Below are 27,975 nucleotides of genomic sequence, written 5' to 3'. Positions count from 1 at the left end.
CACCTGAGCTCAATTTTGAGGTTCATGGTAAAAGCTTTGAACACCTATGCGATTTCTTAGTTGTTGTTGTTGTTTATAAATAAAATGCAACACCCCCCCCCCCCCCCCCCCATTGCCATTATGGGGTACTTTGTGCAGAATTTTGAGTGAAAAAAAAAAAAACTAAAACAATTTCATCCATTTTGGAATAAGGCTATAACATAACAAAATGTGGAAAGTGCTGTTGTTCCTCTCCGTCTTTTGCTGGCTCGTCCGTCTGAAGCTTTTCAGTCTACAATTGGTGGCGGTATCCGGTCTGTTTGATCCTTTTAAGGATTTACAGTTTAGTTTGTGTTTTGTGCATTAATAAAACTTTTTTTTCTTTTACTTTACATATTTATAATGAACAGGTAAACTATACATGTCTGTTTGTTAATAAAAAATATTTATTACAATAAACAGGACGTTAAAGTGCAAACTTCGTTTTCTCCCCGAACGACATGAACGGGAAGCGATCGCAGCTCACAGCAACTCCCATTGAAAATAACAGAGAAACGACCTGAGCGTCTGACATTATTACATAAAACAAACGCAGTAACAACTTCTAAAAACCCAGTTAATATATCCAGGAGAGTTTTATGTTGCGGTGTTAATGCTGTTGTCCGTGTGCAACAGTGTAAGTGCAGCCTGATCAGATCGTCTCAGTGCAGTTCTCAAAATGTTAATGACAGCGCGCCTTTTTTGTTTGGAACCGGAAGTTGAAAATCACATGATGCGTCACGTCACACTTAACCGGATTGCATTTTCAGATGGCTGCCAGCCGCCAGAACACCCCGAAGAAGATGAACCAATCACAATGAGTTTTCCGACACATCGACCAATGACACGGCTTGTTACAGCTGAGTTGGAGCAGCGCGCTGTGCAGGATGGCGTCTTCATCAGATGAGTCTATTTTTGCTGCAGATGGTGAGACAGATAGTTATTTGTATTGCTGTATGCACCTAACTAATGCCAAAACCAAAATATTGAAATTCAGTGAAAAGAGCTGGGCTAAATTTAGAGAGTGCTGCAGGCGATGGCAGCCTTTAAATTGCCCTGAAGCTCTCATCGCCCTGTCCTTCGTCAACACGGACGTGGAGCCGCGTGCTGTTCTTCCAAGTGGTCTGCAGTACAGTGGACTGGTCAGAAAAAGGTAAGATTTTTTCCTGTGTAATTAGAACAACTTAGCCAAACGCTCACACAAGCCTTGCCCTGATAACACGAGTATGTAACTCGTGGGGAGTCTTATTATATCGCCGCCACGTTCGCGGACAAGACAACACGTATAAAAAAAAAAAATAGAAAACTTACAGAACGACCGATTTTTGTGTTATTAGTTGTTTTATTTTAATTTACAATTTTTAACATTTGTAGAAATGTGTATGTCTCATTTCGGGCGGTTTAGTGGTTAGCATTTTTGCCTCACAGCAAGAAGGTCATGGGATCGATTCCCACCTGTGGCCTTTATGTGTGGTGTTTGTGTGGGTTCCCTCCAGGTGCTCCAGCTTCCTCCCACATCCGAAGACCTGTAGGTTAGGTGGGTTGAAAACGTTATAATTGTGCAGGTCTGTCTTGCAAAGAGATCTTGATCTTAGTGGGACTAACTTGGTTAAAAAAATAAAATGTGTAAATATATTGTGCAAATAATTGCATTTTTATACTACAACCCCTGGCAATAATTATGGAATCGCTGGCCTCGGAGGATGTTCATTCAGTTGTTTAATTTTGTAGAAAAAAAGCAGATCACAGACATGACACAAAACTAAAGTTATTTCAAATGGCAACTTTCTGGTTTAAGAAACACTATAAGAAATCAGGAAAAAAAATTGTGGCAGTCAGTAACGGTTACTTTTTTAGACCAAGCAGAGGAAAAAATATGGACTCACTCAATTTTGAGGAATAAATTATGGAATCACCCTGTAAATTTTCATCCCCAAAACTAACACCTGCATCAAATCAGATCTGCTCATTAGTCTGCATACATGTACATGAAGAAATGTGGTGTCTGAGTATATGGGACTATTTCCGTTATTTCATGTTTAACTGTATTATTGCACACTAAGTGTAATTTGCACATGCTCTCGCATTTTTCAATTGTTTTCCTGCAGGAAACGCCGTGGCAATCCAGGATATCACCTTAAGTGCTATCGTCATTTCTGCAACATCAGCCATATCAAACGAGCTGAAGACAAACAGAAAAAGGCAGACCAGAGAAGAGACAGAGGTAGGAAAATCCATTGTTTACATAAACTGTCAGTTTAATTTACAGCACAAATTAGAATTTGTCATTTGCTTATAGTAATTTCATCCATTAATTCCCTATACCTGCAAACTCCAATCAGTGGTCACGGGGAGGCTGGAGCCTATCCCAGCAGTCATAGGGCAAGAGGCGGGGCACATCTTGGACAGGACGCCAGTCTGTCACAGGGCCACATATAGATAAACCCATTCACACACACACCTATGGTCAGTTTAAAGTTTCCTATTCACCGAACTTGCATGTCTTTGGAAGCGGGAGGAAGAACGAGCACCTGGAGGAAACCAACCTTAACATGGGGAAAACATGCAAACTCCACAGAGAAAGGACCAGACGCAGCCCGATCCCACGACCTTTTTGCTTTGAGGCAGCAGTGTTAAGCCAACAAACTGCTGCACAATATCAGGCATGAGTATACATTCAGTGGCCATTATGCTGCTGCAGCAAGTAAGTATAAGTATATAAGCATGTATAGATGCTCCACAAAGCCTGTGTGATGCCACCCACTGGTTTTCTATAGATTCCCGGAAGAGCCGAAATGAAGCCCGTGTCTGGGTTATGTTGTGGTGGCGCCATGTTCACAGCAGCTGAACGATGAACACATTAATGCATAAAGGGGTGGAGTGTAGGTGGCTCAATATGTTACAAAAGATGCCTCAACACGCCCCTCTCTTATAGCTCAAGCCACCTAAAGCCCTGGTCCCACCGAATAATGAAGGATGGATAATGATCCACATAGCATGTTTTTTTATTTTTATTTATTTATTTTTTGGAATGAGTCCAGTTATTCAACAGTCGTGGGAGAATAGTGGCTCTGAGATGCTCTTAGAGGCAGACTATTCGGCTAACGAGGCTCATCTCTCAGCGTGGTGCTAATTTCAAGAAGTTCAAAATTTAGCAACAGTATGGGGCGGTTTGTGTTTGAGGTACTACAAGAATTATAGAGGCATGTTTGTTCTGAGGACGAGGCGGTTAAAAGTGCATTATCCAAGCACCTGGCGGCTACGTGGACAGGATGGGCTATTTTGGACAACCTATTTTGGCTCCGCCCTCTTGCACACTTCATTGTGACAGTCCCACCTGCTTTGTGTGCTGGACGCTGTATATAAAATAATTATTTTGTGGCTGATTAATCATTTTCTGTCAGAGCTTGCCAGTTGAAAACACCTCTAATCGCTTCTGGAATCACAGAGGACTGTTACAGCTTGACACCCCCCCGCTGTCTCGTGCGCTGAGGTGGCGAACGTATTTGGATCAGCTTAAAAGAAGATAAGTATTTGTTTTTATTGTAATAGCATGGTAAAACAGTTGCATGTTCATTCCTTCTTTTTATAAGCAGCTGTAAAAGTATGTTTATGATTGATTTAACATCTTGTTATAATAGATCAGATGAGCTCCACTGTGTGTGCACACTGATGCAATGACTTGCACTCAACGAGCATTTACGCAGAACATCAACTCGCAAAAGAGTGATTTTGCAGACAATAACGGACAAACACAAAGTTAAAAGTTGGATCACCGGTGAGCCGCGGAAGAAATAAAGCCAGCGAGAAGCACATTTAATGACTCTGGAATACAGGTGAACTGCAGCCTGGTGCACGGATACACACACAGGCTGGACTCTGCAGGAGGGTCTTTTTTTTTGGACTGTTTAAAAAAAAAAAAAAAAAAGTGACATCTTGAATTTATGCTGTGAATTGAAAACACACTTAAAGGGACCACTTGTGGGAGTGGTGAAGACCAAGAGTTGGTCCAAACCCATGCTTAAACGTGCACCAACGTCACGTTACATGGTGCTACATGGATCATATGTGGTGACACGAGCCATTCAAGGCTGGACAGGCTCAAATGATAGGTCAGTCGTGGCTGATTAGAGGCTGATACCTGCCACATGTGGGGTACTTAGAAGCACATAGAGGCTTCTTCATAGCAGCTACGTGATAGATTTATACATGCATCATTATTCAAATAATAATTGAAATTTCTGGCAAATCCATACGTGGCTCATTATTCATGGCTTTAATATTCGGTGGGACAAAGGTTTAACCTGGGTTTGGGTAATTATTAACACTTATAAAATATTTTTGGGGACTGTGCGGTGGTTCTAACAGTTTACTTTGTTGTAGACATCATAAGTTATGAGCCGAGTATTTTGTCAGTAATCCTGCATTAAATGAACCTGATTGGTGAAGCTACCGACATCTGCTAAACGTGCTAATGTCGCTAGCATACAACTCTGGGTTTCCCATGTGCGTTCTAGCAAACTGCAGCTGAAATTTAGCATGTTCCTTTCAAGAAAATTCTCCCCTATATCATGTCATCATAAAGCTTTATAACTGGTGATGCAACAGACCAAAGTTGCCCTATGCACTGTTTCTCCAACCACAGAAGCCTGTAATTCTTTCAGGGTTGTCTTGGTGGCTTCCCCCACTAGTCTCCTTCCAGTATGGTTACTCAATTTTTGACAGATTTATCACATTCATTCTTCATGAATGAATGTAAATTAAGCCAGAGACATGTTCATTGACATAGAAATGTTCAAGAATCGATGTATATTAAAAGAAATTACAGTTGTTGTTGAAAGGTTACAGACACTCATCATAGGCTTGGATGTCATGGTAATTTTGGTCTGATAATGATGTCTTTCAACCGTTCCTTTGCCATGGTGGAATAATTGTACAGAATACATCATTAATGACTTTAAAAAAAAAAAAAAAAACCAAACAAACAATAATTGAGTACACGAGTCTGCGACCTGGATGAGCTCAGAAAATGAATGAATGAGTACACAAGTTGAAATTTATTTTGGATCTTCTCTGATCCACACAGCCACAATTATACATGCAGGCTCAAACGTACATTCACTTGAATCTTTTAATCAGTGGTACTAGAAGTTCTACAATGTCTTTTATCATGATAAGGCCACGGCCTATTAATTCCTTATTAGTGATGATAATTGACTACAACTGGTAGCTTCTCTTTACCAGCATAAAAAGGATGTGTTTGACAAGACTCTTTGGACTGACAATACTCAGAAAAATAAGAACGTCCATGAAGCTCAGTTAACATCTAAGAAGGAAAATTGTAGATTTACACAAGATGGAAAGGTCTCTTGGAGCGATTTCTAAATAAATGCAGATTCCAAGATCATCAGTTCAGATCATTGTGTGCAAGTAGAAGTTAGTCTGATGTGTCATCGCTTTACCACGGTCTGGAAGAAGACCAAAACTGTCTTCCTCAGATGATTGGAAATTGGTTAGAATAGAATAGAATGCTTTTTATTGTCGTCATACACAAGGTACAAAGAAATTAAAAGACAACTCCCGTAGTGCAAAGGTGTAAAAGTAAATATAAAAAGACAAATAAGAATATATACATGTATTTACAAGGGAGCCAGTAGGTGTATACAAATAGAAGTCTGTGCTATTCATTGCATTCACCTTTATAAAAAATAAATGTAATGAATGGTGCAGACTGAAGGCTAATGTGTATTCAATACTCGTATTGCACTTGGGTAGAACATGTTGGTGAGTCTGGATGTGTGGGCCTTGATGGACCGGTACCTCTTTCCTCAGCAGTGAGAGGCAGCAGTGAGAACAGGCTGTGCCCGGGGTGTGAACCATCGAAGCTGATGCTTCTGGCCCTGCGCAGACATCTGGTGTTATAGATGTCTGACAGAGAGGACAGCTGCGCTGCTATGATGTTCTGTGCTGACTTCCTGACTCTCTCCAGAGCCTTCTTGTCAGCCTGAAACCAGCTCCTGTACCACACCAAGATGCTGTTGGTGAGGATGCTCTCTACAGAACACCTATAGAAGGACAGCAGCAGTTTCTGTGACAGGTTGACCTTCCTCAGTGACCTTAAAAAGTACAGACGCTGCTGTGCCCTTTTTACAAGGGCATTGGTGTTGGTGCCCCATGTCAGGTCCTGAGAAATGTACAACCCCTGGCAATAATTATGGAATCACCGGCCTCGGAGGATGTTCATTCAGTTGTTTAATTTTGTAGAAAAAAAAAAAGCAGATCACAGACATGACACAAAACTAAAGTCATTTCAAATGGCAACTTTCTGGCTTTAAGAAACACTATAAGAAATCAGGAAAAAAGATTGTGGCAGTCAGTAATGGTTACTTTTTTAGACCAAGCAGAGGAAAAAAATATGGAATCACTCAATTCTGAGGAAAAAATTATGGAATCACCCTGTAAATTTTCATCCCCAAAACTAACACCTGCATCATATCAGATCTGCTCGTTAGTCTGCATCTAAAAAGGAGTGAACACACCTTGGAGAGCTGTTGCACCAAGTGGACTGACATGAATCATGGCTCCAACACGAGAGATGTCAATTGAAACAAAGGAGAGGATTATCACACTCTTAAAAGAGAGTAAATCATCATGCAATGCTGCAAAAGATGTTGGTTGTTCACAGTAAAAAAGTCCCTTCGGCTGCTCCCTTGTTTGCACTCGGGGTCGCCACAGCAAATCCAAGGTGGATCTGCATGTTGATTTGGCACAGGTTTTACGCAGTCAGCTGTGTCTAAACTCTGGACCAAATACAAACAACATGGGAAGGTTGTTAAAGGCAAACATACTGGTAGACCAAAGAAGACATCAAAGCGTCAAGACAGAAAACTTAAAGCAGTATGTCTCAAAAATCGAAAATGCACAACAAAACAAATGAGGAACGAATGGGAGGAAACTGGAGTCAACGTCTGTGACCGAACTGTAAGAAACCGCCTAAAGGAAATGGGATTTACATACAGAAAAGCTAAACGAAAGCCATCATTAACACCTAAACAGAAAAAAACAAGGTTACAATGGGCTAAGGAAAAGCAATCGTGGACTGTGGATGACTGGATGAAAGTCATATTCAGTGATGAATCTCGAATCTGCATTGGGCAAGGTGATGATGCTGGAACTTTTGTTTGGTGCCGTTCCAATGAGATTTATAAAGATGACTGCCTGAAGAGAACATGTAAATTTCCACAGTCATTGATGATATGGGGCTGCATGTCAGGTAAAGGCACTGGGGAGATGGCTGTCATTACATCATCAATAAATGCATAAGTTTACGTTGATATTTTGGACACTTTTCTTATCCCATCAATGAAAGGATGTTTGGGGATGATGAAATCATTTTTCAAGATGATAATGCATCTTGCCATAGAGCAAAAACTGTGAAAACATTCCTTGCAAAAAGACACATAGGGTCAGTGTCATGGCCTGCAAATAGTCCGGATCTTAATCCAATTGAAAATCTTTGGAAGTTGAAGAAAATGGTCCATGACAAGGCTCCAACCTGCAAAGCTGATCTGGCAACAGCAATCAGAGAAAGTTGGAGCCAGATTGATGAAGAGTACTGTTTGTCACTCATTAAGTCCATGCCTCAGAGACTGCAAGCTGTTATAAAAGCCAGAGGTGGTGCAACAGAATACTAGTGATGTGTTGGCGCGTTCTTTTGTTTTTCATGATTCCATAATTTTTTTTCCTCAGAATTGAGTGATTCCATATTTTTTTCCCTCTGCTTGGTCTAAAAAAGTAACCGTTACTGACTGCCACAATTTTTTTTTTCCTGATTTCTTATAGTGTTTCTTAAAGCCAGAAAGTTGCCATTTGAAATGACTTTAGTTTTGTGTCATATCTGTGATCTGCTTTTTTTCTACAAAATTAAACAACTGACTGAACATCCTCCGAGGCCGGTCATTCCATAATTTTTGCCAGGGGTTGTATGTTCCCAGGAACTTGAAGTGACTGACCTTCTCTATGGTGTCTCCCTGAATGAGAAGTGGAGGGGGGAGTTCCTCCCTCTTCTGCCTAAAATCTAGCACCAACTTCTTTGTCTTTGAGTGTGCCAGGTTATTTAGGGAGCACCAAGTAGTGAGGTTCAGGTCCTCCTCTCTGTAGGCCGTCTCGTTGTTATGAATCAGCCCAACCACAGTAGTGTCATCCGCAAATTTGACAAAGTAGGATGTTCAGGAACCACCGAAACCCAGGCCTGCCATGAACTGGAAACTGCTGGAACTCCAGCATTACTGTCTACAGTGAAGCAGGTTTTACATCTCCATGGACTGAGAGGGTGCCGACCAAGAAAGATGTTCCATAATCGACACCTTTGAGCTAGACTGAAATTTACAGCTACCCACATGGACAAGCCAAATGCCTATTGGAGAAAAGTTTTATGGCCAGACAGGACAAAGACTGAGCCATTTGGCCACAGTGACAAGAGGTATGTTTAGAGGGGTAATGGAGAGGCTTTCAAACCTAATAACACTCTACCAGCTGTCTAGCTTCACGGTGGAAGCATCATGTTCTGGGGCTGTTTTGCTGCCAGTGGTACTGGTGCATTGCATAAAGTGGATGGATTAATGAAGAAGGGTGACTACTTCCAAATTCTTTAGCGTCACTTCAGATCATCAGCTAGACAGTTGAAAATTGGCCACAATTGAGTGTTCCAACAGGACAATTATCTCAAACACATAAAGCTGGTTGTCGATTAGATAAAGCAGATTAATGGGGCTACTCCACAGAGTGCTGTTCCTTCCAGTTTCATCCCGAATAGCAAATTGGGGCAGGTTTTAAAGCATAGTAACTTTCTGATCCATATTTGCCTATCTTGATCAAACTTGATATACACTCAACAAAAATATAAACGCAACACTTTTGGTTTTGCTCCCATTTTGTATGAGATGAACTCAAAGATCTAAAACTTTTTCCACATACACAATATCACCATTTCCCTCAAATATTGTTCACAAACCAGTCTAAATCTGTGATAGTGAGCAGTTCTCCTTTGCTGAGATAATCCATCCCACCTCACAGGTGTGCCATATCAAGATGCTGATTAGACACCATGATTAGTGCACAGGTGTGCCTTAGACTGCCCACAATAAAAGGCCACTCTGAAAGGTGCAGTTTTATCACACAGCACAATGCCACAGATGTCGCAAGATTTGAGGGAGCGTGCAATTGGCATGCTGACAGCAGGAATGTCAACCAGAGCTGTTGCTCGTGTATTGAATGTTCATGTCTCTACCATAAGCCGTCTCCAAAGGCGTTTCAGAGAATTTGGCAGTACATCCAACCAGCCTCACAACCGCAGACTACGTGTAACCACACCAGCCCAGGACCTCCACATCCAGCATGTTCACCTCCAAGATCGTCTGAGACCAGCCACTCGGGACAGCTGCTGAAACAATCGGTTTGCATAACCAAAGAATTTCTGCACAAACTGTCAGAAACCGTCTCAGGGAAGCTCATCTGCATGCTCGTCGTCCTCATCGGGGTCTCGACCTGACTCCAGTTGGTCGTCGTAACCGACTTGAGTGGGCAAATGCTCACATTCGCTGGCGTTTGGCACGTTGGAGAGGTGTTCTCTTCACGGATGATGCGAAGGAGATGTGTTGCACTGCATGGGGCAAATGGTGGTCACACCAGATACTGACTGGTATCCCCCCCCAATAAAACAAAACTGCACCTTTCAGAGTGGCCTTTTATTGTGGGCAGTCTAAGGCACACCTGTGCACTAATCATGGTGTCTAATCAGCATCTTGGTATGGCACACCTGTGAGGTGGGATGGATTATCTCAGCAAAGGAGAACTGCTCACTATCACAGATTTCGACTGATTTGTGAACAATATTTGAGGGAAATGGTGATATTGTGTATGTGGAAAAAGTTTTAGATCTGTGAGTTCATCTCATACAAAATGGGAGCAAAACCAAAAGTGTTGCGTTTATATTTTTGTTGAGTATATGTAGTAATTTCGACCATCATCAGCACCAGCTTTGAAATCAGGGTCAAATGTTCCAAAATTTCATCCCAATTTATAAAATCTTGCTAGTGCGTGGTAACTTCCAGGTGTTTGTAGTCTTTTAATAGCTTCAGTCATGTTTGAACATCTTAAAATTGGGTATTCCTAGTGAGTACAGCTTGAAACCCGTTTGATCGTGCTCCGTCAGGGTAAACATTTGAAGCCGGAGCACTGTTTGTTGATGTTCTGACCGAGGGGGCAGCTCTTTACTTTTGTTTTCTGGTGGGTTGCCAGGTCTTCTTTGGGAAGGCCATCCCAGAAGCTTAATGTATATATTTCAGCCTTTTTTTTAATTTTTTTTTTTTTACAATTTTGACCCTGTGTGGATTAGAGAAGATTCAAAATCATTTCAAACTTGTGCACCCAGTTCTTCTTTTTTTTTTTTTTTTTTTTTTTTAAGTCATTAATGGTGTACGCTGTGCAGCCATTTCAAACTGGCAAAAGAACAGTTCAAAGACATCATTAATAACCCAAAGTTACCGTGATATTCATGCCCGTTATGAGTGTATGTAAACCGTTGACCACACAAAACATGAAATATTTTGGCTTTGTACGGTCTGAAATGAAATAAGTGTCAAATTAAAGATAAGAATCACTGTGGGGTTTTCTTTTCTTTTCTACATCTTCTGTATCATCCCTGACTTGGTGTTGTACGTAACTGAACTGGGATAGCCTGTTATGAACCGAGCCCAACTGATTGTATTGGAGGTTTGGTGGTGACACAATATTGATATTGGGGAGCAAAATTCTGATACCGATATATCTGCCACTATATAAATAAAAAAACAAATTGCACATTCCAAACATTTTTTCAAACCCTTATGACAAAGAAATATAATTAAGCCTTTATTTATACAGTTTAAACAGGAACTTTATTATAAATAACTATAAATAGTATAACCAACAACCAACCAGCATACGTCACGCTGTCGCTAGCATTTGCGTAAAATAGACTTCTTGTCTGTTTTGGCCCCGCCTTACTGGTGGCATAGTGACCACTTGTCTCTTGTGGCTGTAAAACACCCACTCTGATTGAAAATGTCAATTGGTCACTTTGCCTCTATCTTACAACTTAATGTGGTTTTAAACAATAATATCACAATGCCCTCTGCTGGACAAACTATGTAATGACTCCATTTCCAACAGCTAGTGTTTTTCCAAGGTCTTTGTTGAGTAAAATAAGTTTTCATGTCTCCAAAAAGAACAGACACCAATATGTTTCCAGACAATTGTAAAATAAGTTGTGTTCCCACTTTGTCCTGTGCAAAGGTGGAGATAATACCGGTGCTGGTCCTTCAGAGGGAGGCGTTCAGGAAGAGCCCAGTTCTACTACACAGGAATTGACAGGTACAGTAGGAGAAATAGGTGACATAAGTGAGATTTACAGTCAGATATGACTATGAACAATAGAACAAAACATAATTATTTATACCAAGAAGAACTGTTTAAAGAATAGTATGATTGTAAAGATTACACTCATTTGGTAAGGTACAACAAGCAGCAGCCATAGAGGATCCTGGAGAGATGCAGAGCCCATTGCGAGCACAGAACGAAGACTGAGCTCTGTCATGTGAGATACACAGTAGGCCACGACAAGAAACGGAGGGACAGACATATAGTCAATTTGATAACAATAGATAAAGCAAAGAGTATAGAAGCATGTTGTTTCGTAGTTAGTTACTGATACAACCCCTGGCAAAAATTATAGAATCCCCGGCCTCGGAGGATGTTCATTCAGTTGTTTAATTTTGTAGAAAAAAAGCAGATCACAGACATGACACAAAACTAAAGTCATTTCAAATGGCAACTTTCTGGCTTTAAGAAACACTATAAGAAATCAAGAAAAAAGATTGTGGCAGTCAGTAATGGTTACTTTTTTAGACCAAGCAGAGGAAAAAAAAATATGGAATCACTCAATTCTGAGGAAAAAATTATGGAATCACCCTGTAAATTTTCATCCCCAAAACTAACACCTGCATCATATCAGATCTGCTCGTTAGTCTGCATCTAAAAAGGAGTGAACACACCTTGGAGAGCTGTTGCACCAAGTGGACTGACATGAATCATGGCTCCAACACGAGAGATGTCAATTGAAACAAAGGAGAGGATTATCACACTCTTAAAAGAGAGTAAATCATCATGCAATGCTGCAAAAGATGTTGGTTGTTCACAGTCAGCTGTGTCTAAACTCTGGACCAAATACAAACAACATGAGAAGGTTGTTAAAGGCAAACATACTGGTAGACCAAGGAAGACATCAAAGCGTCAAGACAGAAAACTTAAAGCAATATGTCTCAAAAATCGAAAAATGCACAACAAAACAAATGAGGAACGAATGTGAGGAAACTGGAGTCAACGTCTGACCGAACTGTAAGAAACCGCCTAATGGAAACAGGATTTACATACAGAAAAGCTAAACGAAAGCCATCATTAACACCTAAACAGAAAAAAAAAACAAAGTTACAAAGGGCTAAGGAAAAGCAATCGTGGACTGTGGATGACTGGATGAAAGTCATATTCAGTGATGAATCTCGAATCTGCATTGGGCAAGGTGATGATGCTGGAACTTTTGTTTGGTGCCGTTCCAATGAGATTTATAAAGATGACTGCTTGAAGAGAACATGTAAATTTCCACAGTCATTGATGATATGGGGTTGCATGTCAGGTAAAGGCACTGGGGAGATGGCTGTCATTACATCATCAATAAATGCACAAGTTTACGTTGATATTTTGGACAGTTGAAAGGATGTTTGGGGATGATGAAATCATTTTTCAAGATGATAATGCATCTTGCCATAGAGCAAAAACTGCGAAAACATTCCTTGCAAGATGACACGTAGGGTTAATGTCATGGCACAGGGTCAATGTCAACGAGCAGATCTGATTTGATGCAGGTGTTAGTTTTGAGGATGAAAATTTACAGGGTGATTCCATAATTTTTTCCTCAGAATTGAGTGATTCCATATTTTTTTTTTTCCTCTGCTTGGTCTAAAAAAGTAACTGTTACTGACTGCCATAATATTTTTTTCTTGATTTCTTATAGTGTTTCTTAAAGCCAGAAAGTTGCCATTTGAAATGACTTTAGTTTTGTGTCATGTCTGTGATCTGCTTTTTTTTCTACAAAATTAAACAACTGAATGAACATCCTCAGAGGCCGGTGATTCCATACTTTTTGCCAGGGGTTGTAAAATGACAAGTGTTTTTCCTTCTTGACTACTGCCTGCTGAGGATTGTGATGACAAAGACACAGATTCAGGGTCCAGGACAAGTATTTGAAGAGAGAGACAAGGACGGAGATGACGATGCTGAATTGAATTTGCTGTAGACCTGCATAATTTATTAATTTTTTTCCCAGTGTTGTTGCATTGAATATTGGCCTGTAGCTGGCATCTAAATAATTTGCTGACAAAACAGGCTTGGACATTAAGCATTTTGTCCCAAATGTCAGTAGGACAAGTGAACAGTTTCACTTTTTTGTATATAAAATGGGACTTGTCCCAAATCATAAATCAAAATTTCTTTCAGGATGTTAAACAAAGCTCTGCTGAACCCATTACTCCCACATGTGATTTTTGCCCGTATTCAATATGCAGATATTTTCAGATTTGTTTTGGCCAAGAACGATGTTTATATTGATACATAAACATGGGGGGGGGGGGGGGGGGTCATCTTTAATTTCATTAATACAATGAATATTTAAAGAATACAAAGTGTCTCCTGCACTAGAATTGACTGACATTGTATTAAAGATAAATGCTAATTTAACTGAAAGTAACATTTTCCAGTATCTTTATTTTAAATGGATAATAAAATTAATAAACCAACTTCTAAATGTAATGTATTATGCTTATAATAACAAATTACATTTTTTTTTCTTACATAAAAGTTACTAAAGGTGAACCTCATTAGCTCACAGTTTCAGATGACTCGCAGTTCATTTTGTGGACCCCAACTTGTGCGAGTTGTACAGGTGAACCTCATTAACTCCACTGAGTAAAGCTGAAAAGCAAGTTACGCATACGCACGTTAACAGGGTTCACCTGTAATTTTTTTTTTTTTTCAGCACATTGCATGTAGTGAAATTGTAAATTCCTGAGAGAACAGAGTAAAATGAAATACATCTTACCTCATTGCCCTGACAAAACATAAGCCATCCATGAAGTTTAGAATTTGTGGCTAGTGTCCAGGACTGTCATAGTCCACCTTGTTATCTGTTAGTTCTTTTGGGTACTGAACAACATGAGTGCATTGTCAGCTTGATATGACATTCCAAAAACTTCAAATACCAGCCAATCGAGGCTCTGAAGTTCTGGCCCCGTATCCTCTGTGCATCTAAAAGTCCTCTCAAAGAGCTCCTAACTTAGACTAAAATATCCTGTCAAGGACACCCAGCCTCAGAGAGACCCAAGAGGTGTCAGAGCAACTCTGGGCAAGGAATTGACAAACTCCTATCTTAATGAGGTGGCGGGGTTGACCCTGTTGCTAGGTATGACGTGGTCCTGTAAGAACTGTGATTGGTTGTCACAGAAAGGGAAGGGGAAAGAAAATGCACTCTGCACTCCTACATATGGATGAACAGTAAAATCAACCGATCATATAACCTGAACTGCATTAAGAAATGCGTAATCATGAAAATAATTTAATGTCATGATGGTGACACTCGGCAAAATAACTGGAGCAGGTCGCTGGGGCCGGTCGCTAAACCTCTAAATTTTTGTGCTGCAAAGCATTATGGGAGTCCTGGGTTTTGGGGTTTTAAATGTTATTGTGGTTCATGTTAGTTTAACAGTGTTGTTAGTGTTATTGATTTATTGTGTTTTTGTAGTTCAGTTGATTTAGTGAGTTAAATGTCACCATGTTGTCACTGTAAGTGAAAAGTGTATTGTTTGATGCCGTCCCTGTGTTGTTTTATCTGTAAAATAAGACCCCCTCCTAGTGGCAGAGTGCCAAAAAAACAAAAGCTCTCACTTGTCTTTCATTATTCCACGCAGTTTACCCCAAAATTAATGGTTAAACAGCTTGAAGATGTTTGAACATGTCTCATTCACATGCCGATTATCTACATATTACAAGTGTGAGTTTAGTAAGTTTAATGTCAGTGCATAATCTAATTGTAAATACATTAAAATTACATGCATGACGCAAGAACGTGAAAACACTTATTTCCATTGTTGTCCATTTAAAAATCAAATGACAAAATAGAAGTAATAAAAGAAAATATCAAATACTGATAATAATACAGATAATGATAATATTAATGTGTGAATATAACAACCTAAACAATTTATGAATACATTAAGACAAATGAACATAAAGTAATTACGTAGATCAAACTGGCAGTGTGTTATTGACTCTCTGTCATCCTACGCACGGGGAATATCTCTCCTTCCTCTGTCTTCCGACATCTTGTTTGCTTAAGACACTCTTGGTCTTCTTAAAAGTCCTCCTCACTGCTCTTACCAGTTTGGCACCTTAGGAGCTCTAAGGTCTAAGGTGCTTTGCGAACAACTTTCATCTTACCAAGGGAAAATTCTAAGAAATGTGTAAGAATTCGAGGAATTCCAAAATTTTTCTTAGAATAACATCACTGGGAGCGATTTTTAGACTTAGGCTGCTTTGTGGATACGGGCCCTGGTTTCCATGTTGCTTATGCAGCTGCAGTGCTTGAAATGTCAGACTCTTCCCTGTCACGCGGACGCCTGCCGTTCTCCTTTCATGGAACCAGTTTAGCAGCTCCCCTTCAGTTTCCTCATAACGCACTTTCCTCCCCCCACCAGGCAGGGGATTTGCTGTTTTGGCCAGGGTTGCAAGCTTATCCTTGTTCCTACACCACTCCTAGATGCGTTTCCCTATCAACATAGCATTAGAGGTCTCCAGATGATCTAGAATGCAGCTGCTCATGCTTTGAGTCAAACATGAAAGCTTTACCTCAGTGCTGGCATCTCTCTATTGTTTGCCTGTTCAAATAAGGGCAGATATTAAAGATTTGTTGCTGATTTAATAAGATTTTGCATGACTGTGCACTGTCCAATACCGCTGATTTGATTCAGCCACTGCGCTGAGATCACAAGAGGCTATGTGGTCCAAATGTTAGGAAGAAATCAGCAGGTGATCAGTCACTTTATTTTTTATTTTTGCTCTCTTTTTTTTTTTTTTTTAAAGTCATTAATGATATATGCTGTACAATCATTCCACCCTGGCAAAAGAACAGTTCAAGGACATCATTAAAAGCTGAAAATTATCATGACATTCATGCCCATGAGTACATGTAATCCTCTGACTACAGCTGTATTATAGGCCCATAATCTTGCCAGTATGGGAAAGTCTACTTTTTATGACTAAAATGAGCAAGAAAATGTGACGGAGAAATGCCTATCATTTAAGTTTTGAATTGCACCAGATTGCATGTAATATTTCAAAATTTCCTGCTGGAGGTCCCCTGGACTGCCCTCTAGGTGCTGCGGCCCTGTAGCCGCACAAGGTAGTTGGTCTCACTACCATCTTGTAAACTTTCCCCTTCACTCAAGCAGATATCCTATCACAGATCACTCCTGCCTCATTTCACCTCTGCACCACACTCCCCATTACTTTGGATAGTTGACCCCAAGTATTTAAACTGATCTACCCTCACCACCTCTACTCCTTGCAACTGCACTATTCCACTAGGTTACTTCTAATTCACACACAAGTACTCAGTCTAGCTCCTGCTGACTTTTATTCTCCCTCTCTCCAGAGTGCATCGCCACATCTCCAGGCTAGTCTAAACCTGGTGTCTACTTTCACTACAGAGCAGTGTCATCTACAAACATCATAGTCTATGGGCAGTCCTGTCTGAACTTCTCCATTAATCTCTCCATCACCATTGCAAACAAGAAAGGGCTCAGAGCTGATCTTCGGTGCAATCCCACCTCCACCTTGAATGCATCTGTCATTCCTACTGCACATCTCAATATTGTCACACTGTCCTTGTACATATATTGTGCCACCCTCACACTCCAGACTTCCTCATACAATTCCACAACTCTTCTGTTGACCTTCTGCCATAAACGTTCTCTAAATCAATTGTTCTCAAACCGGTCCTCAACGACCACCTAATCTACACATTTTATATCTCTGCCTGCTCTGCCACAAGCTGATTTAGGACATTCAGGTGTGCAACCAGTCACGTACTAACGGACACATGACTGAACTAATCAGCTTGTGGCAGTGTAGGGAGGGATGGAAAATGTGTAGGATAGGTGGTCCTTGAGGAGCAATTTGAGAACCACTGCTTTAAATCCACAAGCACAGTGCAAATCCTTGGCTTTCTCTATACTTGGCTTTCTCTACACCAGCACTCTGAGCAAACATTGCATCTGTAGTGCTCTTTCTTGTCATGGAACCATATTGCTGCTCACAGATCTTTACCTCTTTTCTCAGCCAAGCTTCCAATATTCTTTTCAATAACTCGATGCTGTGGCTGATCAACTTTATGCCTCTTTAGTTACTACAGCTGTGCACATTACACGTGGTCTCAAAAATCAGAACCAGCACACTTCTCTACTTCTCAGGCATCCTGTCGCTTTCCAAGATTTTACTAAGCAATCTGTTTAGAAACTGCCATTTCTGTGCTTCCATTGGAATGTTATCTGGACCCCCACTCTTCATCCTCTTCATAGTTGTCCTTATGTACCTGATAGCGGAATCACATATCCGCCACTTGTGTTCATGCTACCTGTATCAGATTTAGTCCTAATCTGTCTGTCAGTCTCATGCTCCATTTTACTGCCACTCGTGAACAACACCCCAAAATTCTTACTATAGTTCGTAATAATTTAGGTGTTTAGTCGCCAATAAATTGACTTAATGTTAAAGAAGAAATGGAAATAAGTGTATGGTGTCTATGAATTCATGCATAGTCCTTTGCTGTTCACGGCCTGTATATAAAACACTTAACCCTTTTTGATGATTTGAGGAGAGTTTGGATATTTTAGAAAAGCTAAAATGTAGTGGGGCCTGCTATAGCTTATTTATGTAATTTTGTTTTTGTTTTTTCCTCAGCTAATGCAGAAGACCACTTAACATCTCTCACTGGGACTCATGAGGAAACTGCAAAAGAACAACATGGTGTGCACTTATCCAAGTGGCTTTTGCGCTCATCAATATCTGATGGCCAAGTTCAACCTCTTCCTGGCAAAAAACATATTTTGCCTGTTCAGTGTGTCATCTGTAGGCGTATTAAGTACACCAAAGAAAAGCTAACACGCAAGCATATGAAAGAACCGCTAATTCATTGTGCAGCTGTGCATGGTGATCACTTGCTCAAAGCAGCAAAAATCAAACAAGATGAGCAACTGTTACTTGATATTCAAGAAAGAGATCTCATAGCAGTAGAAGTGAAATACCACCGCTCTTGTTATCGGAAGTACATAGCCTGGAATTACAAGTCAAAGGGAAATGCTAACACTGCACCGCGAGAATATAAGCAGTCATTTCAGAAATTTTATGATGAAATCATTCAGGAAAAGCTAATCCAAGGAAAAGAGGTCTGGCCACTTAGTGAACTTAACAAAATCTTCATTCAGATGATAAAGGAAGTGGAAGGTATAGATGCCAAAGGATACAAAAGTGGTAGGTTAAAAAAACGAATTCAAAAGTCAAATCCATGTATTTGCTTTTGTAGGCCATTACATTTGTGTAAGAGTGACATTGTGTTTGTGGGTGATCTGACGGTCCAAAATGTTGTTAAAGATGCTGTTGGCCAGATGTCATTGATCCAAAACAAAAGTACTAGTTATCCTTCAGGTCTTGGTCATGGCCAAAGCTGTTCTTCAGTCAGTGAAGCTAGATCCAATATGTTCCTGATGGCTACTAAGTCTGAAACTAGCATTCCCCCTGCCAAGGACTCTCTGAAAAAGCATCCGGAAAGGGCAGATTATCAGGCTGCCAATCACAGACAGTCCTTCAAGCAGGATCCTCAGGTTCATAGTCCAGATGGACATGGGCAGAAGATCATAGGTGATTTGGAGATAAGTAGGGAAGCTCAGCCACCACTGCCGGACTATATACTTGACTTGATTAACTGCAGCTGTAAGAAAACCAACTGTGAACCACTAGCATCAGGTGCCAAAGGCGGGTGCTTGTGCCGAACATATAATGTCCGTTGTACAGATCTGTGCGCTTGTGTTGGTTGTGAAAATTATGTTCCCACAGAGAACCTGCGTAGATAATTGGGATTCTAAAAGTAAAAATGGGGAAGTTGACATCACAATGAATTTAGATTGTGAGAAGCTGTTCAAATATTCGTTAACACTTGTGTGATACACTTAACTTTACATAATTAGTTTATTTTGTGATCAGATTTTCTCAGGGTTAAAATTTGATACTGTTTTAAACTTGAGAAGTTGGTGAAACTATGAAAATTATTTTTGTATCAAAGGATTAAATGAAACATCCTAAGATACAGGAAATTAACTGATTGTGTACACATTGCTTTGTGTACTTACATATTTACAGCATTTCTTTTAGAAATTGTCATGATAAAAGCATTCCTTGTGTTTCATAAGGATGGATCCAGTACATGGGGTAGGGGGTGTTGGTCATGTTTTCAGACATAAAATAAAAAAGGAATATTTTCACATAACAAAATTATGGCCTTCATAAGTACTGAGGCTACATCTTTATTTTATTTTATGGTCAGGATTATCATAGCGTGTTTGTGTGTGTGTAAGTAATTGTATGATTCTGTTGACTGAAGCATTGTAAACAGGAATTTTGTTAAAGTTGAAATGAAGCCCGTGCTCGCATTATCAAAGTGGCTAAATAATTCAAGAATACTGTACTACAGGTGGAATTTGAGATATGAATGAGTCCTCCTGACATTAAAGGACATGTCGCACCTAAATCATAACAATTAAGATTTAGGCTGTTAGTGACCATCCGATGATCCACCAGGATTAGTTTGTGCATTTCCGTGACTGGTTTCAAAGTATATGGCATTCGCAGCAAACGGCTATGGAGACGTCCGAAAAAAACAAAGTACTCGTGAGAACTCAGCGTTCCCAGCGTGCACTTCAATGGAATGTAGCTGCTAATGTTAAGAACTGAGGCACAGATTAATTCCAGAGTTTACATAAGTGTGATGTTGTGTTATGATGACTTGTTTTAAAGTGAAAAGTGTTCATTTTGATGCAGTTATGGTAAAAGCTGCAGCTCTGAGAAGGTTTAGTGCACCTGCAGCCACACACACACACACACACACACATTCCAGCTGCAAATTCACACTCAAAGTAAAAAAAAAAAAAAAAACTTGCCACAAAACACAAAAGGGGTAAAATCCTAAACATGCCAGACTTACTGTTATAGATTTAATTCCAAATGTAAACGCCACACAATCTAAAGAAGTGCATGCAAGATCGTCATCTACAGCTCCCTTTAGTTCTCTGACGATTGTGACATGTAAAGTAACATCCATTAACTCCTGGAAATAATGTATTCTGACTTTTTCAAATGTAACAAATCCATGTCCGTGTCAGGAAGTCTGTTACAAACAGCATCATGGAGAGGTCCCCACGTCCATGTCCACAGCTTCAGTAACCAGCATCCACACAAACTGCATCACCACACTTTAGGTTCAAAAATCTGACACTCTGAAAATGTTAAGAGTTTCAGGGTGAAGTGTGTCATCTCCTGCCTGTAAATCTGAGCCATCACTTTTGAACGGCAGCTCAGAAGCTTCGTTTTCAGATGGAGCAGGTTTGTTTCCCTCTGTCAGTCATCCAGATGTTTCTGCTCGTTCTGAAATGTGCGTCACGCGGCGAGAAATGCAGAGAATTGCCAAGTGAGACGTTTCCCGGAAATGCACCTGCCAACGCTCAGAGAGAGGAATAAAATACATCAGCGACCACTAATTATTAGCACATGTATGCAGAGAGACTAATCAATCAAGAGTACTTTTATGTTGTCTTGCTAACTAGGACGTAAAAAACCATGCGGCATGCTTTAAATTAAAGAATAATCAGTTGGACAACAAAAAATTTTAAGCAAGGGAGAGAAAAAAATTAAGCATTTCCTGAAACCGACTTTTCCTTTGCCATTGGTTCGTGCACCCCTCCTGAAATGACAGAGGATGCGATTTTCGAAAGCCAAAATTTTATTAACACTCTATGTGCAACTTTTACCTCTGGCAAAATTGATAGATTTGTTCAGGAAGATCTGGGGCCTCATGTACAGACTTACTGACATGGCGTATGTGAAAACCCAGAAATTGGCGTACGCACCAAAAAAAAATCACATCTTTCCACTGTTATTTCACTTTTGATACATCTGAACGTTAGAGTGGAGATGGACGTAAGGCATTGGTTTTGTGCGTACACACACTTTGTACATGAGGCCCCCAAACTGTATTTCTTAAAATGATCAGGTAGCTTCTTGAGCAGCGATCACAGAACTAAAACTTTAAAATGAATTTTTTTTTATGCTTATTCAATGGCCTATAAGAAAGGAGAACCTGTGAAAGTTGTAGCACAAGTGTTAAACTAATCCAGAACACAGCTGGTAGAATGTTGACAAGGAAAAGTGATGATTTAACTGGCTCCCCTGTGAATCTTAATTGGAATAACTGGTTATAGAAAATGAGTGAATGTCTGTCCGTTAAGGTTCTGCTGCTAACATATGAGTACAATACGGAGTGGATGTGCTTCTCTTTATCTTCCTGAATACATTGTGTCAACCGGTGCCCTACAGTCGCATTTCACTAGTTTGCCGAGTGTTTTAGCATTGATGAAGTAGTCAGCAGGTTGTAGAGCTTTTGCCTATTGAGTTTCAGTTCTGTGGATTAATTGGTCACCAAACTATAGAAATCAAAGCTTACATTTTTTTTCCCAGTATTTACAGTTAATGAATTTATTTGTAATGAAACTTTGATTTACAGTGTGCTATGAAGCTGCTGGTGGTGAATTGTGTGATGTTTGCTAATGGTGCTTTGACTTTCAGCTTTCTAATTCTGTTTTAAATTGTAAGTTACTATATGTTCTTAAAAGCCCTTTTAGTCAATAAATAAATTTCTGTAGGAACTTAAGTTAATGAGTTGGTTCAGCACCCACTATAAGGCTGAGAAGTGTGATTCCTCTGTAAGTGGAATACACTCTCTGGTCCCCTTGGGGACCACCACCCAAGTTTGTCATCGAGCGGTACTGTCCCTGACTCTCATGCAATAATGTATAGGTGTGTCAGTCATTACAGCTGAACAACATCCACACAATTGAGCATCTGACAGGGATTTTCATCCGCTCCCAGCAACTCACCACTGATGAGTTTTTACCTCAGTGACTTCTGCTAGGCAGATGGCACCAGATCCGCACAAGTTTTCCATCCCTGTCTCCTCTATGAAAGGCATGTCAGTAGGGTTGAGGAAATCCTTCGCATTCTTTCTGTCACCTTACTATATATCCTCAATCCAGATTAGCAGTTCTCCACCCTTGCTGAACACAGCCTGGGCTAAGAACTGCCTCCCTTCCCTGAGTTGCCTGACAGTTTGCCAGAACCGCTTTGACGCTAACCAAAGGTCATTCTCCATGGCCTTTCCATCCTCCTTACACACTTGAGATTTTGCCTCGGCAACCACTGAAGCTGTAGTCTTTCTGGCCTGTTGTTACCCGTCTGTTGATTCCAGAGACCTCTGTGCCAACCAGAAACAAAAGGCCTCCTTCTTCAACCTGACAGCTTCCCTTACTGCCAATGTCCACCAGTGGAATCTTGGGTTGCCATCATGACAAGCACTAACAGCCGTCTGGGCACAGCAGAAAGCATCTGCCTCAACAGTGGAGGTCTTGGAACATGGACCACTCTGATTCCATGTCCCCATCCTCCCTTGGGACATTGGAGAAGTTTCTTCAGAGGTGTAAGTTGAAGGCCTTCCACCAAACATTCCAAGAAAACCCTCACCAAATGTTTAGGCCTTCCAGGTCAGTTTGGTGGCTTACTCCATCATCTGACCCTACTCATTGCCAGGTGTTGATGAGCTGACAGTTCCACCCGATCTTCTCCAAATGTTCAAGTATACAGGGTAATTATCCACCAAATGGTAGGGGTGTCACGGGCTGTAGAAAACCCACAGTTCAGATTGAGTATGGCTTTTTTTTTTTTTTTTGAGCCACATTGGGTCATTTTCAGATCACCCGCCACCCCCCAAAAAAAAACAACTTACTGAGCAAAGAAAACAAGGGACTTTTGCATGTGTTCCTGAATGAAAAATGAAAATAAGGTGTCCAATGTTTTACATAATATGATCTGTTACACTGACACCAAATAGAAATTGTAGTTAGGATTTTGCAGCTGGCATTCTGGAGCCTGTGCTCATGACAAAGGAGCCAGCACCTCGTGGACTGATTGAGTTTACTGTTTGTCGCCTACTACATGCACTACAGGAGCTTGTTGCTGCAAGTCAAAAGAAAAAAAAAAGTGATGCTTTGAGGCATGTAGGTACAGGGCTGGTAAAGGCTGCGAGATCAAGAGCCCACTGGATGATTTCAGTGATAATAAAAATTCGAGTTCTGAATGAAACAAAACTGTCATAGCAATGTTAGCTTATCAGTTAAATTAGGTTTTTCGAGTAATAGTTATTGTGGATGGTTTGTCTTTTGCATGTTTGTAATGTGGAATGTATTTGTTACTTGTACAGTGTGTCAGCCTTCACATTAAATAACACATATCCTCTCGTACCCTGTTTGGTGAATGTAGAAATTGTACACATACACACATCAGGCAGTAATTGATCTCACTGCTTTTCGTTTTCTGGGTTGTAAGAGGTGTAATGTGTGGAGCCCCAAAACACAATTGGAACATAACCTTTTTTTTTAAAACAATGTATTAGCGTATTTGTGTCTCGCACGTGCTCCAGTTATTGATGGCGATGACACCATACCTGTTTAAAAAAAAAAAAGCCTGTACCACAATTTACCTGGATGTGTTCCAAAGAGCACAGTAGATAAGTGAAAAATCATTCACTTAGTGAGACAAGCACCAAATTTGTCTTGGACATGGCTCTGGGGTTAACTTTTTACTTTTTCAAAAAAAAAAAAAGACCAAAAGCCACTCTAAAAATTAAAATGTCCCCCCCCCCAACATAGCCACCAATGTAGAAATGCTCATTTTGACACATTGATGGTTCATCTTGCAGCAGGGCAATGCCCCCTAAGCATGCAGCCAAGATATCAAAGGTCTGGCTTCAAGATAACTGTGAAAAACCCAATCTCACACCATGTTGTGACATCATGAAAAGTAAATTAATCTATGGTTCATGCTCCTGTCCCGAAAAGCACTGCATTTTCATGACAGGAGCATGAAATATGGGGTGAAGTGGGGGTTAGGGAAGGGAGGGTTAGAAATGGTAAAAAAAAAATAAAAAAAAGTCACAAAAATGTGGCTCATTTTGTGACGGGAGCATGGGGGAAAAAAAGAGCATGAGACTGGGCAGCAGTGAATGTCCTTGAGTGGCCCAACCAGAGCCCAGACCTGAATCCGATTGAACATCTCTGGAGAGATCTGAAAGTGGCTGTGCACTGACACTCCCCATTCAAGCTGATGGAGCTTGAGAGGTGCTGCAAAGAGGAATGGACAAAACTGCCCAAAGATAGGAGCACCAAGCTTGTGGCATCATATTCAAGAAGACTTGAGGCTGTAATTGCTGCCAAAGGTGCATCAACAAACTTTAGAAAAGGGTGTGGATACTTATGGACATGTGATTTCTTAGTTTTTTATTTTTAATACATTTCCAATAAACAAAACAAAAAAAAATGTCATGGTGTTGTGTGTAGAATTTTGAGGGGAAAAATGAATTTACTCCATTTTGGAATAAGGCTGTAACAAAATGCTGAAAAAGTGAAGCGCTGTGAATACTTTCCAGATGCCCTGTCCACAGGGTATCAAATGTTTCTGTGTAGAGCATAAAAATACTTTGAATAGTCATTTATGTCATTATTTGCGCTTCCTTGTACTGAGAGAGACTTTCTTTACTGATGACCTACACAATACCTGACAAACTGAACCTAAAATAAATAACAAAAATGTATATGTTGTATTCACAATAATAGCAGAGAGTTTAAAAAAGTGAGTAAATGGAATATAGTTTTTATTTCCATACACGCAAATGCATTGAGAACACTGCACATTCTATTCCAAATAAAAAAAAAAAAACAAATATTAGACTTCCAAAAAAAAGCATTTTTCTTTCTGTGGAAAAAATGGGCATCAAAGAGATGGCCCTTATTTAAGGAAAAAGGCAGCAAATGTATTTCTCTCTGAAAACCTGAGTAAAATGGGTAAAATGAGTAAAAATGTCGTTCCACACATTGTTCAGAAGAAGAGCGTACTTTGATTAAAAAGTTGGTTGGACAGGGGAAAACTTGTCAACTGCTTTAAATGGCAAACAAAACCAGAAAGACGTGGAAGAAAATGGAAAACTGCCATTCAAATGGATCAAAGAATAGCCAGAATGGCAAAGACTCAGCCAATGATCAACTCCTGGGTGATCATAGTAGGTCTAAAGTTACCCGAGTACTGCAACAAGACACCTACTTGAAGCCAAACTATGGGCAAGAAGCCGCCACAAAGTCCCATTGCTGAAAAATGACCAGCTGAAGCAGTTAGAATTTGCCAAAGAACACACTGACTGGTCTATAAAGAGAAATGGTGCAAAATTTTGTGGACTGCTGAAAGCAAGACTGTTCTTTTTGGGTCTAGGGGCCACAAACAGTTTGTCAGACAACACCCAAACACTGAATTCAATGCACATTGTGAAGGCAGTGAAGTAATGTGGAGCAAACATTGTGATATGGGGATGTTTCTCATACTATGGTGTAGGGTGTATTTATCACATACCAAGGATCATGGATCAGTTTGAATACATCAAAATACTTGAAGAGGCCATGTTGCCAAAGATGAAATGTCCTTGAAACGGGTGTTTCAACAAGACAACAACCCCAAACAGACCAGTAAGCGAGCAGCATCTTGGTTCTAGACCAACAAAATTGTTCTTCCCCCAGAAGGATCGACAGTCTTGGTGAAGGAATTCGGCTCCCTGTTCTTATCTACCCCCCCACCCCCGCCTGCTGTTGCCTAGCAACGTCAGACTTTACACACACACGGACAGAAATTGACAGGAATTTAACTCATCTGCACAAGATGCATGATTCCCCCCACGTGTCTCTCTGTGGCTTCCTCCCTGCCACCTCGAAGGCAGCGCAGTTTTTACTGCTGCAGCCTTCACCCACTTTGTCTCAATTCGGATGACGGACTGCTTCAAGTTTAGATCACATAAACAATGTTAAATGTATATGTGTTGTCTTTAATTTTGATGTGTGCCATTATTACAGTAAACAAGTAATAATTGTGGATTAATTGCTGTATCTTGTCTGAGGTAATTGGAGTGTAAACGTAATTGCCCTTTTAGGGATCAAAAAAGTTGTCTGAAAACTAATGTTATGGAGCAGCCAGTCCAATCCTGGGACCTTTTATCCAACAGAAAACTTGTGGGGTGACATCAAAAATGTTTCTAAAGCAAAACCAAGAAATGCAGAGGAACTGGAATACCTGTTCACAGGTGCCAAAAGTTGGTCGACTCCATGCAACACAGATGTGAAGCAGTTCTCAGAAACAGTGTTTATAGAACAAAATATTAGTTCAGTGATTCACAGGAAAGATACATCTTCAAGCATTTTTCATTTTATACAGTAAATGTTTGAGTTTGAAAAGAAAAATTAACTCTTTTTTTGGAGCAGCCTAATATTGCTTTTTCTTCCCCTTCTGTAAAGTAACAACAAATTTGATAAATTTTTCTTCGTGATTTGATACGGAATAGAATGTCCAGTGTTCCCATAAATTTATTTTAATTTGTATAGCACCAAATCACAACAAACTTGCCTCAAGGCGCTTCACACAAGTAAGGTCTAATGTTACCAACCCCTAGAGCAAGCACACAGGTGACAGTGGTAAGGAAAAACTTTCTCTGATGATTTGAGGAAGAAACCTCAAGCAGACCAGACTCAAAGGGGTGACCCTCTGCTTGGGCCATGCTACCAACACAGTTGACAATACAGATATACAGGAAATTTTGGAAGTCCATGCTTGTGCACAGGACGGGAGTCCTGCACAATAAGACGCCCAGTCCCATCTCTGGATGGAGCTGCACCTCAACCAGAAAGAGAAAAACAACAGAATCAGGCAGCAGAAAGACAACAAAAAAGGTATAAGTTGTAAGCATTAAGCAACAAGACAAACCGAAGAAATTCTAAGGTGATTGCCGGCCACTAGCCCTGAGCTTCACTAAAAGACACAGAATTTAGATAAAGTCGAAGCTGCGGCCTGCTCCGTTTACTAATAAAATGAATTTAAAAGAGTTAAAAGCATAGTAACATACTATGCCAGTACGCTAGCCATACGAAAGGGAAAATAAGTGTACAGAACACAATGAGGCACCCCCCTCCCCACCGAATAAAAAATAAAATTCAAATACTTATATCAATAGAGTTCAATTGTCTTTTGTTTTTAATTGATGATTGTGGACTTACTGAAAAGACTCCAGATGACCAGAAGAGGAAAGTGACACATCATTTCTGCTGGAGCAGGTTTTAGTTGAAAATGATGTAAATCCTTGTGAATCTACTGCTGAAAATAATCAGCAACAGAGTGTGATTACATCGGTTATTCACGTGTCCTCATTAATTCCATGTTGTATGCGACAAATCCATTCACCCTGTTGTCCAGTTAGATTTAAAAGTTTTCCAGTTTTTCCAATTTCAGGGCAAAAATTAGTGCAGGCCTCACAACACAAAGAGCGGTTAGAGAGGAAAAAGTAAAAGAGACTGGTTTTTAGCAGTCGTGTCCCTTAAGTCCTGTTTGACTTTAAGGCAGTTA

At 40.2% G+C, this 27,975-nt stretch overlaps 2 protein-coding genes across 2 annotated transcripts in view; one reads left to right on the top strand and one right to left on the bottom strand.

Annotated features, from left to right (window-relative positions):
- Positions 1 to 27,750, bottom strand: part of si:ch211-225p5.8 (uncharacterized protein LOC555567 homolog) — a 44,408-nt gene extending 16,658 nt beyond the window's left edge. The window contains exon 1 of the mRNA XM_034174175.1: positions 27,630 to 27,750. Within this exon, the coding sequence (XP_034030066.1) occupies positions 27,630 to 27,672 (43 nt within the window). The 5' untranslated portion in view covers positions 27,673 to 27,750. The remainder of the gene's footprint in view (positions 1 to 27,629) is intronic.
- On the top strand, positions 876 to 20,196 carry LOC117513926. The gene is made up of 4 exons (XM_034174174.1): positions 876 to 1,171; positions 2,127 to 2,242; positions 11,353 to 11,430; positions 18,124 to 20,196. The coding sequence occupies exons 1-4, from the start codon at positions 906 to 908 to the stop codon at positions 19,290 to 19,292; spliced, it is 1,629 nt and encodes a 542-aa protein (XP_034030065.1). The 5' UTR covers positions 876 to 905; the 3' UTR covers positions 19,293 to 20,196.
- Positions 27,751 to 27,975: the final 225 nt, after the last annotated feature.

This window comes from Thalassophryne amazonica, chromosome 7, assembly GCF_902500255.1.
Source record: "Thalassophryne amazonica chromosome 7, fThaAma1.1, whole genome shotgun sequence".
Lineage (NCBI taxonomy): Eukaryota > Metazoa > Chordata > Actinopteri > Batrachoidiformes > Batrachoididae > Thalassophryne > Thalassophryne amazonica.
The sequence above is the reverse complement of the archived record's forward strand: the minus strand, read 5'-3'. Positions and strand labels throughout refer to the sequence as shown.